General features: G+C 42.3%; 2 protein-coding genes across 4 annotated transcripts in view; one reads left to right on the plus strand and one right to left on the minus strand.

The window, feature by feature from the left end:
• The window catches only part of tmem63bb (transmembrane protein 63Bb), a 476,742-nt gene that overhangs the window by 420,461 nt on the left and 41,652 nt on the right, over positions 1 to 14,629 (minus strand). The window lies entirely within an intron of this gene.
• Positions 1 to 14,629, plus strand: part of gli2b (GLI family zinc finger 2b) — a 163,407-nt gene that overhangs the window by 76,451 nt on the left and 72,327 nt on the right. For both annotated transcript variants that reach the window (XM_073915865.1, NM_001015069.1), the window contains 1 exon segment: positions 3,439 to 3,544. In XM_073915865.1, coding sequence (XP_073771966.1) covers positions 3,439 to 3,544 — 106 coding nt within the window.

The following is a 14,629-nucleotide window of genomic DNA, read 5'->3' on the forward strand; positions in this document are numbered from 1 at the left end:
AAACACTGCTGACTCACAGCTCTTCTGTTGAGTGAATCAATCCTCTGAGGAGCCGCTGAGAACCCCAGGTGTAGATAATGACCCGCGACCTCTGCCCTCCGCGGGTCACCCCTCACCCTCCCACTGCTGCCGCCCTGAAGAATGTTAATACAGTCCAGAGAGCAGCCGATTCACCTCCTGTTCCCTGCTAAGTCAAGTATCTCTAGTATACACCAGTGATTATGGATGATGTTGGTGATGTGCTCATAGAAACATTGTAGCATATAGTTGGAACACCTTAGCGACACCATAGCAACCAGTCAGAAATACTTAGCAACATCTTAGCAACCAAATATAACAGTTTTATTTATTAAAATTAGAAAATGTGAAAATCCCCATAGCAGCCAGACAACCTTAGTGACACCATAGCAACCTGTCAAAACACCTTAGCAACCACACAGAACTGTTAAATTTTTTGTTCAGTTTTAAAGATATGGAAATTACCATAGCAACCATTCAGAACACCTTATTGGCACCATAGCAACCAGTCAGAACACCCTAGCAACCACAAAGGACACTTTGATTTTTATTGTTTCATTTAAAACTGTGACAATCACTATAGTAACCAGTCAGAACACCTCAGCATCACAATATCAATCAGTCAGAGCACCTTAGCAACCATATAGGATGGTTTAAAATTTGTATTATTTTATTTTGAAAATACGAAAATTATAGCAACCAGTCAGAACACCTTAGCAACACAATAGCAACCATTCAAAACACCTTAACAATCATATAGAACAGTTTAAATTTGCTTTAATTTTTATGTAGAAAATCTTAGAATTATTTTAGAAATCACCATAGCAACCAACCAAAACATCTTAGCAACACTATAGCAACCAGTTAAAACATCTTAGCAACACCATAGCAACCAGTTTGAACCCTGTAGCAACCATATAAAACAGTTAAAAATATATAAGAAAATGCAAAAATCAGCATAGTAACCAGTCAGAACACCTTAGCAACACAATACCTTAGCAATCGTTTTGGACAGTTTGATTTTTATTTTTTATTTAAAACTGTGAAAATCAGCTTAATAACCAGTCAGAATACCTTACCAACACCATAGCAACCATTCAAAACACCTTAGCAACACAATAGCAACCAGTCAGAACACCTTGCCAACACCATAGCAAGCATTCAAAACACTTTAGCAACACAATAGCAACCAGTCAGAACACCTTACCAATACTATAGCAACTATTCAAAACACCTTAGAAACACAATAGCAACCAGTCAGAACACCTTGCCAACACCATAGCAAGCATTCAAAACATCTTAGCAACACAATAGCAACCAGTCAGAACACCTTGCCAACACCATAGCAAGCATTCAAAACATCTTAGCAACACAATAGCAACCAGTCAGAACACCTTACCAACACCATAGCAACCATTCAAAATACCTTAGCAACACTATAGCAACCAGTCAGAATACCTTACCAACACCATAACAACCATTCAAAATACCTTAGCAACACTATAGCAACCAGTCAGAATACCTTACCAACACCATAGCAACCATTCAAAATACCTTAGCAACACTATAGCAACCAGTCAGAACACCTTACCAACACCATAGCAACCATTCAAAATACCTTAGCAACACTATAGCAACCAGTCAGAATACCTTACCAACACCATAGCAACCATTCAAAATACATTAGCAACGCAATAGCAACCAGTAAGAACACCCTAACAACACAATAGCAACAATTCAAAACACCTTAGCAACACAACAGCAACCAGACAAAACACCTTAATATCCATATAGAACAGTTTAAATTTATTTAATTTTTTAATTACAAAGAGTGAAAATCTCCATAGCAACCCACCAAAACATCTTAGCAACACAATAACGACCAATTAAAACATCTTAGGAACACCGTAGCAACCAGTCAGAACACCTTACAACCATATAAAACAGTTCTAATTTGTTTTATTTTTTGAATTAAGAAAATGTAAAAATCACTATAGCAACAAGTCAGAACACCTTAGCAACCGTATAGAAAAGTTTACATTTATTTTTTAAAGTAGAAAATGTAAAAATCACCATAGCAACAAGTCAGAACGCCTTAGCAACCATATAGAAAAGTTTACATTTGTTTTGTTTTTTAAGTAGAAAATGTAAAAATCAACATAGCAACAAGTCGGAACGCCTTAGCACCCATATAGAAAAGTTTACATTAAATGTTTCTTATAGAACTGTTTACAATTTTAATATCTTTTTAATAGAAAATGTGAAAATCACCATAGCAACCACACAGACAACCTTAGCAACTGCAAAGCACAGAGTTTGTATATTCATGAACGATCTTTAAAAAAGTCCTGGTATCTGGAATAGGAATTGGTTGCCATATTCCCATGGTAAATAAAGAGGGTGGAGCCCGAAAGCCACACCCACCTCTTACATATTCATCACATGGACTTCATCACTTTTCCAGAACGCTTCATACTTGCCTGACTTTGTTAGATATGACATCACACCAGTTGAGTTTAGCCTCAAGTGTGTTGGGGCCTTTTCTTGCCAAACTCCAAAGCAGCGAACAGCCTTTATTTGATTAAGCCTGCTTTGTTTTTAATTTCCACACGACATGAAAAGCTCCAGGAGTGATCGACTAATTATAAAGTAAAGCTAGTTAGGAAGACTTTAACCTTTGTGTATATATAGCGGCGCTATAAAGATCAACTGCGGTTTCCCGTTATCATAACTGCTAATGAAGCCTCGCCGGCCTTTAACGGGACGTCCCGAGCCAGCGGAGGCTTTATTGCAGGAAAGTGCTGATTCTGATTCTCATTGCGCTCACATAAAACCAAGTTATGATGAAAAGAAACACCAGCCAGACTGTAAAGCGCCGAGGAAAAGGCCAACAGCTTTTAGTCTCTCATTAGTGAGTGTGTTTGATTTCAAAGGCCTGACCTAATCTGATTTCACGTCACCCTGGCACCTTCGTTTTGGGCTTGATTTTGGGCCAAGAGAGCGTCGGGGACGGCAGTGCTTCAGTAGGGAGATGCTCCGGTTGGCACAGCCCAGCGTGAGGCATGGTCGGCAGGCCAAGGAGCTCTCTCCCTCTGCTGTCAGCCCCAGTTTACGTCCCGGATGGTTTTTTCCCTGCATAACGTCCATCATCTGTGCGAGTTCAAAGAGCGTCTAGCTGCAGGTCTTTGTCAAAAGCCCAGTTGGATATCTTTTATGTTGGGGATGTAGGATTTCTTAGGATACTTTGATTATTTATTTATCCCTCCACTCTTGTGTGATAGTGCCAATATTTTACACGAAACTGCTCAGCGCGCTCTGAAATTCATGTTACTTTATTGTAGGGCTGTTGCCTTTGAAAAGTTCTCTCTCTTTTTTTGTCTCCTTTCTCAACCCTCTCCTCTTTATTATTTTATTTTTCAGGGCCTCATCACATCTTCCCGACTTTCCATTCTCCGATTCCCATCGACGTGCGTCACCATGAGGGGAGATACCACTACGATCCCCACGCGCTTCACGCTTTGCACGGGTAAGCCTGCAGATATGTGTGCGTTTCTGCTTCTTTGGGTTTGTGAATATAAATAATCTTCTGTGCTCGCAAATACAGCGTCTGCTTTGTTTATCCCTGCGGTCAGAATGCATGCAGACATGCAGCATTCAGAGTGCGCTGTAATCAAGAGATGCCGAATCCAGCGGCGCATGCTGGACACATCAATGAAAAGCATATGTGCTCTTGAAGGGGTTTCAGATTTGCCCTGCATAAATGAGCACAGCTTCATTTGTTTCTCAGTTGATATAGACTCTATATATGTTGGTGGCTCGGTGGTTAGCACTGTGGCTTCACAGTAAGGAGGTCACTGGTTTGAGTCCCGGCTGGGTCAGTTGGCATTTCCTTGTGGAGTTTGCATGTTCTGTGTTTCCGTGGGTTTCCTCCGGATGCTCCGGTTTCCCCTATAGTCCAAGGACATGCGCTATAGGGGAACTGAGGAACTAAATTGGCCGTAGTGTGTGAGTGTATGTGTGAATGAGGCCGTACTCACACTAGGTACAGTTGCCTCGAACCGGGCCAAAGCACGCTTGTCCCCCCTCCCGTCTCCCCCGACGGCCCGCGCTCACACTATATCGGGCCTCGGCACGCTTAAGTCATCGCTGCTGCTCTGTTCAGTGAGAAGCGCTCTCTATGGCAAGCCTTTTTAGCATTTAAATCTTTGTTCTGACTCCATAAATATATTAGAGATATCTCTAATTATATTTTGACTAGTCATAATTATAATTCCACTACTCAGAATGAAAATTAGAGATATCTGCAATTACAATTGTACTAGTACGAAATCAGATTGGATATATCTGCAAATATTTTATGACTGACTAGTCCAACACAATCTCACGGCAATTCGTAACTTTTTCATTTAGTGGCTAATTCGTATGAATTCGTACGATCTAATTCGTACAATTTAGTAGGATTTGCTTATCCCCCAATGACGGTTGGGGTTAGGGGTGGGGTCAGGTGCCACGCCTCCTTTTAAAAATCGTACCATTTCGTATGACTAAACTCGTACGAATTCGTACGAATTAACCACTAAACTGGCAAAACGTAAAATACTTACGTTTTCTCGTGAGATCAGGCTGGACTAGTCATATTCCTCCATTGACTTCCATTGAAAAATATTTGCAGATATCTCTAAATAAGTTTTGACTAGTCACAATTGTAATTAGAGATATCTCTAACTGAGTTTTTACTAGTCATAATACATTTGGAGATATCTTTAATTCGTCATATTTAGAGATATTTACAAATATATTTGAAGATATCTCTAATTAATTTACTAATAGTCGAATTACAGTTGTAGATATCTTGAATCGGATTTTTGACTAGTCAAAATTCATTTGGAGATATCTCTAATTACAATTGTGACTAGTCAAAACTCATTTAGAGATATCTGCAAATATTTTTCAATGGAAGTCAATGGAGGAATATGACTAGTCAGTCATAATATATTTGCAGATATCTGCAATCTGACTAGTCGAATTATAATTATGACTAGTCAAAATATAATTAGAGATATCTCTAAATATATTTATGGATAGTCAGAACAAGGTTTAAATGCTAAAACGGCTTGCCATACGCTCTCACCCAGTAGCACAGTGGAGATTTCTCTAGTTATATCCTTTCAGTCGTTTGTTATGCAGTGATATGCAGTCAAATATTTCGCCAAACAGTCCTTAGGGATGCGGGGACACGCAGTCAGATATTTTACTGGACAGATCCACCACTTTTGGCGCGCATAAACAATCATAAAGCGTGCTGCAGGAATGAGGAGGTCTGCTGAAGGCGTGCAGCTGACGTGCTGTGAGGAGTTCTTGTCTTTAATAAACTACGGCAGTTTGCGAAATATTTGACGGCATATCAAACGACTGAAACGATATAACTAGAGAAATCTCCACTGTGCTGCTGAGTGAGAGAGCGCTTCTCACTGAACAGCCCAGCAGCGATGACAAAAGTGTGCCGAAGCCTGTTTGTGGTGTAAGCGCGGGCCGTCGGGGGAGACGGGAGGGGGGACAAGCGTGCTTTGGCCCGGTTCGAGGCAACTGTACCTAGTGTGAGTACGGCCTAAGTGTGAGGGCTCAAACTCCCCTTGCCTTTCAAAGCACTCGAGGCTCGTGAATCTTCTGAGCTAAGGGCTCTCTCCCAGGACAGCATGCCAGGCAGGCTTTATAATCAATTATCAGCTAAGTGTCAACTCTTCGGGCTCTATTTTGACGGTCCATGCGCAGAGCGCAAAACGCAGGGCGCAAATGCTTTCAGGACGTGTCAGGACGCGTTTTTGCTAATTTAAGGACGGGAAATCTGCCTTGCGCCGTGGCGCATGGTCTAAAAGGGTTGAGTTTATTTTCTTAATGAGTTATAGGTGTGTTTTTAGAATAAACCAATCAGAGTCTCATTTCCCATTACCTTTAAGAGTCAGCTGCGTCGCGCCAAGAGTGCATTCGCTATTTACAGGACGCAAAGTAAGTCTAAGTGGAAAAAATGAGCATTTCACAATCAAACAGTTAACAGCTTTTTAACAGAAAACTGTTAAACAGAGCATCTACTGCGTGAGAATGAGAGATAATGCATCTACTTTCACTTTCACTCTTGGATAGGGAAACCTTTACGCACAGACATCAATTAGTCTATAAATAATTAATTTAGTTTGTTAAGCGCAAATATTCGTTTCAAAATTATTTCTAAATTCAGTTCTAATTTCCAGCAAACGAATAAATGAACAGAAATAACGAAGTGTGCTCAAAAACCTGAGTTATATCCTAAAACACATGCTGTGCCACATATGATCTAAAACCTGACAGGTGGACAAATCTAAGCTTGTTTATAATAACACAAATATAAATATGGATATAATAAATAATACTGCTAATATTAATAACATTATACAAAAGCAAATTGTTATGAATGAACTGAAAAAGCCTCCCGAGATGAAGAAGACATAAAAGCAGTGATTTTTCATATTTATGTCGGCTAGAAAATAATATGTTTTGTAATATTTTAATCCTTTATATTTATATCCTATATCTATATCTTTATTATATCCTATATATATCCTTAATATTTTAATTTTTTCATATGTAAAGATATTTGCCTGTTGCTCTCTTGTGTGTATTAAGCAGTGTGTAAGCGAGGCGCAACTCTGCGCTGGAGTTTAGACCGGGTTTGTTTTGGTCTAATGAAAAATCTATTATAGTTTCTCAAAATAGCGACGCGCCAGCGGTCCGCCTCAGAACGCCTTCCTTTTTACACCAGAACGCCTATGGGCGCACATATGAGCGCTAATGCATTTGCTATTTAAACAGCGTAGCGCAACGCCTCAAAACCACTCTTGCGCTAAGCTGAAACTACCAAAAGACTACTGCGTCACGCCTTGCGCCACACTGCGCCGGGTGTATGATAGGGCCCTTGAAGTTGTTTTGAAATTGACATCAAATCAGTTTGCAATATTTTGATGAGTCTTTAAAGCCAATCTTAGATGTCAGCTCAACAAAGTTTTGATATTAATTTAGTCAATTTTCAGCATTTTTGGATGCACTTTTTAATGTGTTTTTGAGATCAAGGTGGCCTCTGGGGGGAGAATTACCTGATAATCACTATTAAACGAGGGTTTGAGAAAGATCTTCATCAGATCGGAGGTGCTCATTTTCCCAGCATGCTCTGGTTCAGGTGTGTGGATGCGCAGCAGTAATGTAGGTTAACCTCCAGACCTCCATACGTCCCACATGGATTTTCCACCAGTGGATCGGTGGCGCCGGTATTGTAGAAACAAACCACAAAGTGGGCCGCGCTAGTTTTTGAAGTTCCACTTTGTTGTTTTTCCCCCTAAATACAACACCTCAGAGTTCCCCTCTGCTGGAAACGGGGTCTGGAGGCTCCAAGGAAGGTTTAGAGCCTCCTTTTCAAGTTGTCTTATGGATGCAACTTGATGTTATAACATTGGTGTCAAAAAACACATCAAACATTGATTATAGGACTGTTTTTTGAAACTGATGTTGTTTTGACATCAAGGTAGTTAATTGACCCCTTAGCTGCCATGGTTTGGACTATATTGTAGGACAGACCTGTCATCCATTTTTGACATGTTTATTGTTCCCGATGTTACATAATATATTTAACATAAATAGAGTCATTCATTCATTTTCCTTCAGCTTAGTCCCTTATTCATCAGGGGTCACCACAGTGGAATGAACCGTCAACTATTCTAGCATAGGTTTTACGCAGCAGATACCCTTCCAGCCGCAGCCCAGTATTGAAAAACACTCATACACACTCATTCACACACACACACACACACACACACACACACACACACACACACACACACACACACACACACACATTACTTACTTCATTCATTGCTAGATCCTTTGGCTTAGTTCCTGATTTATCAGAGGTCACCACAGCGGAATGAACCGCCAACTCATTCATTCATTCATTTTCTTTTAGGCTTAGTCCCTTTATTAATCCGGGGTCGCCACGGCAGAATGAACCGCCAACTTATCCAGCATATGTTTTACGCAGCGGATGCCCTTCCAGCCGCAACCCATTTCTGGGAAACATCCACACTCATTCACACTCATACTCTACGGACAATTTAGCCTACCCAATTCACCTGTACCGCATGTCTTTGGACTGTGAGAGAAACCGGAGAACCCGGAGGAAACCCAATCGAACGCAGGGAAAACATGCAAACTCCACAGAAACGCCAACTGACCCAGCTGAAGCTCGAACCAGCGACCTTCTTGCTGTGAGGCGACAGCACTACCTACTGCGCCACTGCATCACCTGAACCATTTCAGCATATTTTTACACAGCGGATGCTCTTCTAGCTCCGACCCAGTACTGGGAAACACTCACACACACACACACATGCTCATACACCACGGCCAATTTAGTTCATCAATTCCCCTATAGTGCATGTGTTTGGACTGTGGGGGAAACCGGAGCACCTGGAGGAAACCCACGCCAGCAAGGGGAGAACATGCAAACTCCACACAGAAATCAATCCAGCGACCCCAGATGACCACTGAGCCACCGTGCTACCTTAATATAGTCACTTGAGTTTCCCTCTGTTGGAAATGGAGTCTGGAGGCTCCAAGGAAGGTTTATTTGCTATTTTATGGATGCATCTTAGGCATGTAAAGTCTCATCTAACATTGGCTTAGTCCTTTATTTATCAGGGGCTGCCACAGTGGAATGAACCACCAACTATTCCAGCATATGTTTTACACAGCAGAAACGCTTTTAGCCACATCTCAGTACTGGGAAACACCCACACACACTCACATTCACACACACACACACACACACACACACACACACACACACACACACACACACACACACACACACACACACACACTCATACATAAATTCATTCATTTTCCTTTGGCTTGGTTCCTTATTTATCAGGGGTCGCCACATCGGAATGAACCACCAACTATTCCAGCATGTTTAACTCAGTGCCGTTTTAGCTGCAACCCAGTACTGGAAATCACCCATACACACTCACATTCACACACACACACACACTCATACATAAATGCATTCATTTTCCTTCGACTTAGTTCCTTATTATCAGGGGTCGCCACAGCGGAATGAACCGCCAACTATTCCAGCATATGTTTTATGCAGCGAATGCCCTTCTAGCTGCAACCCTGAACTGGGAAACACCCATACACTCTCATTCACACACACACTCTCATACATTCATTCTTTTTCCTTCCGCTTAGTTCCTTATTTATCAGGGGTCGCCACAGCGGAATGAACCGCCAACTATTCCAGCATGTTTTACGCAGTGAATGCCGTTTTAGCTGCAACCCAGTACTGGAAAACACCCATACACACTCACATTCACACACTCACTCATACATAAATTCATTTATTTTCCTTCGACTTAGTTCCTTATTATCAGGGTATCCACAGCGGAATGAACTGCCAACTATTCCAGCATGTGTTTTACACAGTGAATGCCCTTCCAGATGCAACCCAGTACTGGTAAACACCCTTACACTCTCATTTACACACACGCTTATAGATTAATTTATTTTCCTTCGGCTTAGCCCCTAACTATCATAGGTCGCCACAGCGGAATGAACCACCAACTATTCCAGCATATGTTTTATGCAGCAAATGCCCTTTCAGCTGCAACCCTGAACTGGGAAACACTCTTACACTGTCATATACACACACACTCATACATTCATTCATTTTCCTTTGGCTTAGTCCCTTATTTATCAGAGGTTGCCACAGCGGAATGAACCACCAACTATTCCAGCATATGTTTTATGCAGCAAATGCCCTTCCAGCTGCAACCCTGAACTGGAAAACACTCTCATATATACACACTCATACTTTCATTAATTTTCCTTTGGCTTAGTCCCTTATTTATCAGAGGTTGCCACAGCGGAATGAACCACCAACAATTCCAGCATATGTTTTATGCAGTGGATGCCCTTCCAGATGCAACCCAGTACTGGAAAACACCCATAACTCTCATTCACACACACACACACACACACACACACACACACACACACACACAGTCATTCAATGGGGCCAATTTTAGTTGATCTAATTCACCTTTAGCACATGTGTTTGGACTGTGGGGCAAACTGGAGCGTATAGAAACGCCTCTTGGTCCAGCCGGGACTCGAACCAGCAACCCCAGGTGACAGTGCTAACCATTGAGCCACCGTGCTGCCTCAATATAGTCCTCTTTGAAGACAAAAACACATAAGAAATTGATTACAGGACTGAGAAACAAACCACAAAGTGGGCCGCGCTAGTTTTTGAAGTTCCACTTTGTTGTTTTCCCCCTAAATACAACACCTCAGAGTTCCCCTCTGCTGGAAACGGGGTCTGGAGGCTCCAAGGAAGGTTTATCTTAAAAGAGCAGAATAAATCGATAGAATTGTGGAAGTGGCGTGGTTACATTTAAATTCACAGATTTTGATGGTGATGCATTCGGTCGGGCGGCGAGCGGCGAGCCTATTCATCACACATAGAGAGCGGCGTTGGGGGGGGACCGCCTGTCTCAACGCTTGATTAATGTGATTTGATCTTGACAGTGGACCCCTAATTCATCAAGACCTTGATCTGGCTGTCTTTTCCTCTGCCTGAGCCAAATTCATCTAATTACAGGGACATTGTGCAGCAAATTAAGCGCGGTGTCGCCCGTGGCAAGCCCAGACACTTTGTTACAGTCGCCGGGCGGCATGTCAGGGGTCTCGGAGCTGATTGTCTAACATGACATCTCCATACAGTTCGTTTTATCATTGTTTGCATATAAAATAATGAGGGCGCTGGTTATTTTGTCAGAGCTGTCAGCGGAGCCGGCCGGAGGAAGCTTCCCCTACGGATATCTTGCTTTTACGTCTTCGTTTTTTTCTTTCTCTGTTTGATAAAGCGAGCGCAGGAACGCTAGTGTATGTGTGTGTGTGTGTGTTTCTGGAGCTGAAATGACAGTGGACGGTGCGATTCATCTGCGCTGCGGACAGGAGCGCTCGGGGAATACTGCAGGCGGAGAAACACACACTAGTGAACACTCAGAGTCCACTGTCAGAAAACAGAACGACACTTGAAGAGAGAGACTGTGTGTGTGTGTGTGTGTGTGTGTTTGTGTGTGTGTTTGTGTGTGTGTGTGTGTGTGTGTGTGTGTGTGTGTGTGTGTATGTTTGTGTGTTTGTGTGTGTGTGTGTGTGTGTGTGTGTGTGCGTGTGTGTGTTAGAGCTGCACTATATATAGTTTCTGCATCGATATTGCAAACTTAGTGTGTGTGTGTGTGTGTGTGTGTGTGTGTGTGTGTGTGTGTGTGTGTGTGTGTGTGTGTGTGTGTTAGGGCTCCGTAATATATAGTTTCTGCATCAATATGGCAAAATGGTTTATTGCACTTACACTGTGGTGTGTGTGTGTGTGTGTGTGTGTGTGTGTGTGTGTGTGTGTGTTAGGGCTGCACAATATATCGTTTTTTTATCGATATCACAATATGCTTGTCGATTAGCACTTATCGCTTGTCGAATGTCGATTATCACTCGTTGCTTGTCGCTTTGTGGCTGTGAGTCACTCGTAGTGTGAACTCAATTTTTTTGATTTTGTTTTATTTATCGTTTCTGTATCAATATCACAATATGCTTGTCGCTTGACACTTGTCAATTGTCGCCTAACGCTATACTATTGTCACTTGACGCTTGTCGATTGTTGCTTGTCAATTGTTGATTGTCTCTTGACGTTATATGATTGTTGCTTGACGTTATATGATTGTCGCTTGACGCTATATGATTGTCGCTTGTCAGTTGTCGATTGTCAGTTTACGATTGTCAATTTTTGCTTGACGCTATACGGTTGTCACTTATCGATTGTCGCTTGTTGCTTGTCGCTTAAAGCTTTACGATTGTTGTTTGACCCTTGTCGATTATCGCTTGTCGACTGTCACTCGTCGCTTGTCAATTGTCGCTTGTCAATTGTTGCTTGTGGCTTTGTGGCTGTGAGTCACTCATAGTTTGAACTAAATTTTTCAGATTTTGTTTCATTTATCGTTTCTGTATCAATATCACAATATGCTTGTCGCTTGTCAATTGTCGATTGTTGCTTGTCGATTGTCGCTTGATGTTATACAATTCTCGATTGTCGCTTGATGCTTGTCAATTGATGCTTAATGCTTAACGATTGTCGCTTGTCGATTGACTCTTGTCAATTGTCGCTTAACGCTTTACAATTGCCGATTGTCACTTAACGTTTCACGACTGTCGCTTGACGTTTGCCGCTTGTTGCTTGTCGCTTAATGCTTCATGATTGTCGCTTGACGATTGTCGATTGTCACTTGTCGATTGTTGCTTTACAAATGTCGCTTAACACTTTAGGATTGTCGCTTGACGATTGTCGATTGTCACTTGTCGATTGTCGCTTTACAAATGTCGCTTAACACTTTAGGATTGTCGCTTGACGATTGTCGATTGTCACTTGTCGATTGTCGCTTTACAAATGTCGCTTAACACTTTAGGATTGTCACTTGACGCTTGTCGATTGTCGCTTGTCAATTGTTGCTGGTCAATTGTCACTTGTTGATTGTAGATTGTCGATTGTCACTTGTTGCTTGTCGCTTGTCACATGTCGCTTGTCGATTGTCGCTTGTCGATTGTCGCTTGTTAATTGTTGCTTGTCGATGGTAGCTTGTCACTTTATGATTGTCGCTTGATGCTTCACGCTTGTCGATTGTCGCTTGTCGATTGTCACTTGTCGCTTTGTGGCTGCGAGTCGCACGTAGTGTGAACTCAATTTTTTAGATTTTGTTTTAATTTTTGTTGCAATACAGGCTCATTCTGAAAGTGTACCCCAGTATACATTTCTGGAGATCGCAAATTATGTAGCCAGAGGTACGTATAACTGCATTTCATCTTTAAAATGAATGCTGCTCTGCTATATGACACCGTTCCTTTTCCTTGCATACCAGCTGACCGCTTACCTCAGTATAGTCGGCTTTTCCGCTGTTACAAGTTTGTCCTGTAGCTCACATGTACGTCAGCCGACTTGTGACACAGAGAGGAGTTGACCACGATGATGGGGTTCGAATCCATTGAAGAACAGTTCCAGAAGATAAAAAAAAGAAGCCAAAAAATAAGGTGGTAAATAACAGGGTGAGAACGTGGTGAAATCTGAAACTGGGTTAAAAATCAGGCGAGGCCTTTTCTTTTCCTGGGTTGCTTTTCAAAACACTGTTGGTTGGGTTGAGGGAAGTGGCTGGGCGGGTCGATTGATGTTTTTTAAAACACTATTGATTGGGTTTAGGGAAGGAGGAGGGTGGGTCAGGTGGGTCAGATTTACAAGAGAACAGCAGGCGTGAATGGCACTCACTGGAGAAATTTGAGATCTGAAAAAGACACAGCGACATTTGGCGGATTCGCAAAAACAAAAACTGCAAAAAAAAAAAAAACGTAGCTCCTGGGACGTATTTGGCGCTCTCCAGAAATGTATATAGAGGTACATACTCAGAATGAGCCTGGGCTGGTTTGAATTGTTTGGGTTTTTACCAAAAATCTGTATGTTCATTCATTTTTCTTTGGCATAGTCCCTTTATTCATCAGGGGCGCCACAGCAGAATGAACCGCCAACTATTCCAGCATATGTTTTACACAGCGGATACCCTTCCAGCTGCAACCCAGTACTGGGAAACACCCATACACACTCATTCACACACAAACTCATACACTACGGCCTATTTAGTTCATCAATTCCCCTATACCACATGTGTTTGGACTGTGGGGGAAACTGGAGCACCCGGAGGAAACCCACGCCAACACGGGGAGAACATGCAAACTCCACACAGAAACGCCAACTGGCCCAGCCGGGACTCAAACCAGCGACCTTCTTGCTGAAGAAATGGACTGAAAGCTTGTAGACGAGCCGGAGTCAGTGTGTGCAGGTTTACATCAGGAGGAGCAGAGTGTTTACAGACCCACAGACTGACTGAGGAGCAGCAGCAGATAGCGGCAGAGAGATTCATGACAGACGCTTCAGCAGCAGATAAATCTATGCGCACACCTGTTTGTTCAGCTCTCCATCTATTGTGTGTGAACGTCACTGTGCATGTTGAGATGTGTGTGTGTGTGTTCTGACAGTGAAGAGAGAGTGTGTGTGTGTGGAGGACAGACACTGGTGTATTGCAGCAGAAGTGAACTATGTAGGTCACTGTCCTCTGCCTGAGTGTGTCTGTGTGGAAGAGTATTGTTTGTTCTGTGTGTGTGTGTGTGTGTGTATGTGTGTGTATCTGTGTGTGTATGTGTGTGTTTACTACAGTAGTGTGTGTGTGTGTGTGTGTGTTATAACTCTCTGGCAGAAATGTGATTTATCTAAATCAGAGTATCAGCCCCCGGGTAGAGACGAGATCCTGTCATAGAGCAATTCATCACAGAACTGCACACACACACCTGAAACACACACACACCTCAAACATACACGCAATCACACACACCTCAAACATACACGCAATCACACACACGCACAACTTAAACATGAACAAGCACGCATGCACACACACACACACACACACACACACACACACACACACGC

Source organism: Danio rerio, chromosome 11, assembly GCF_049306965.1.
Source record: "Danio rerio strain Tuebingen ecotype United States chromosome 11, GRCz12tu, whole genome shotgun sequence".
Taxonomy (NCBI): domain Eukaryota; kingdom Metazoa; phylum Chordata; class Actinopteri; order Cypriniformes; family Danionidae; genus Danio; species Danio rerio.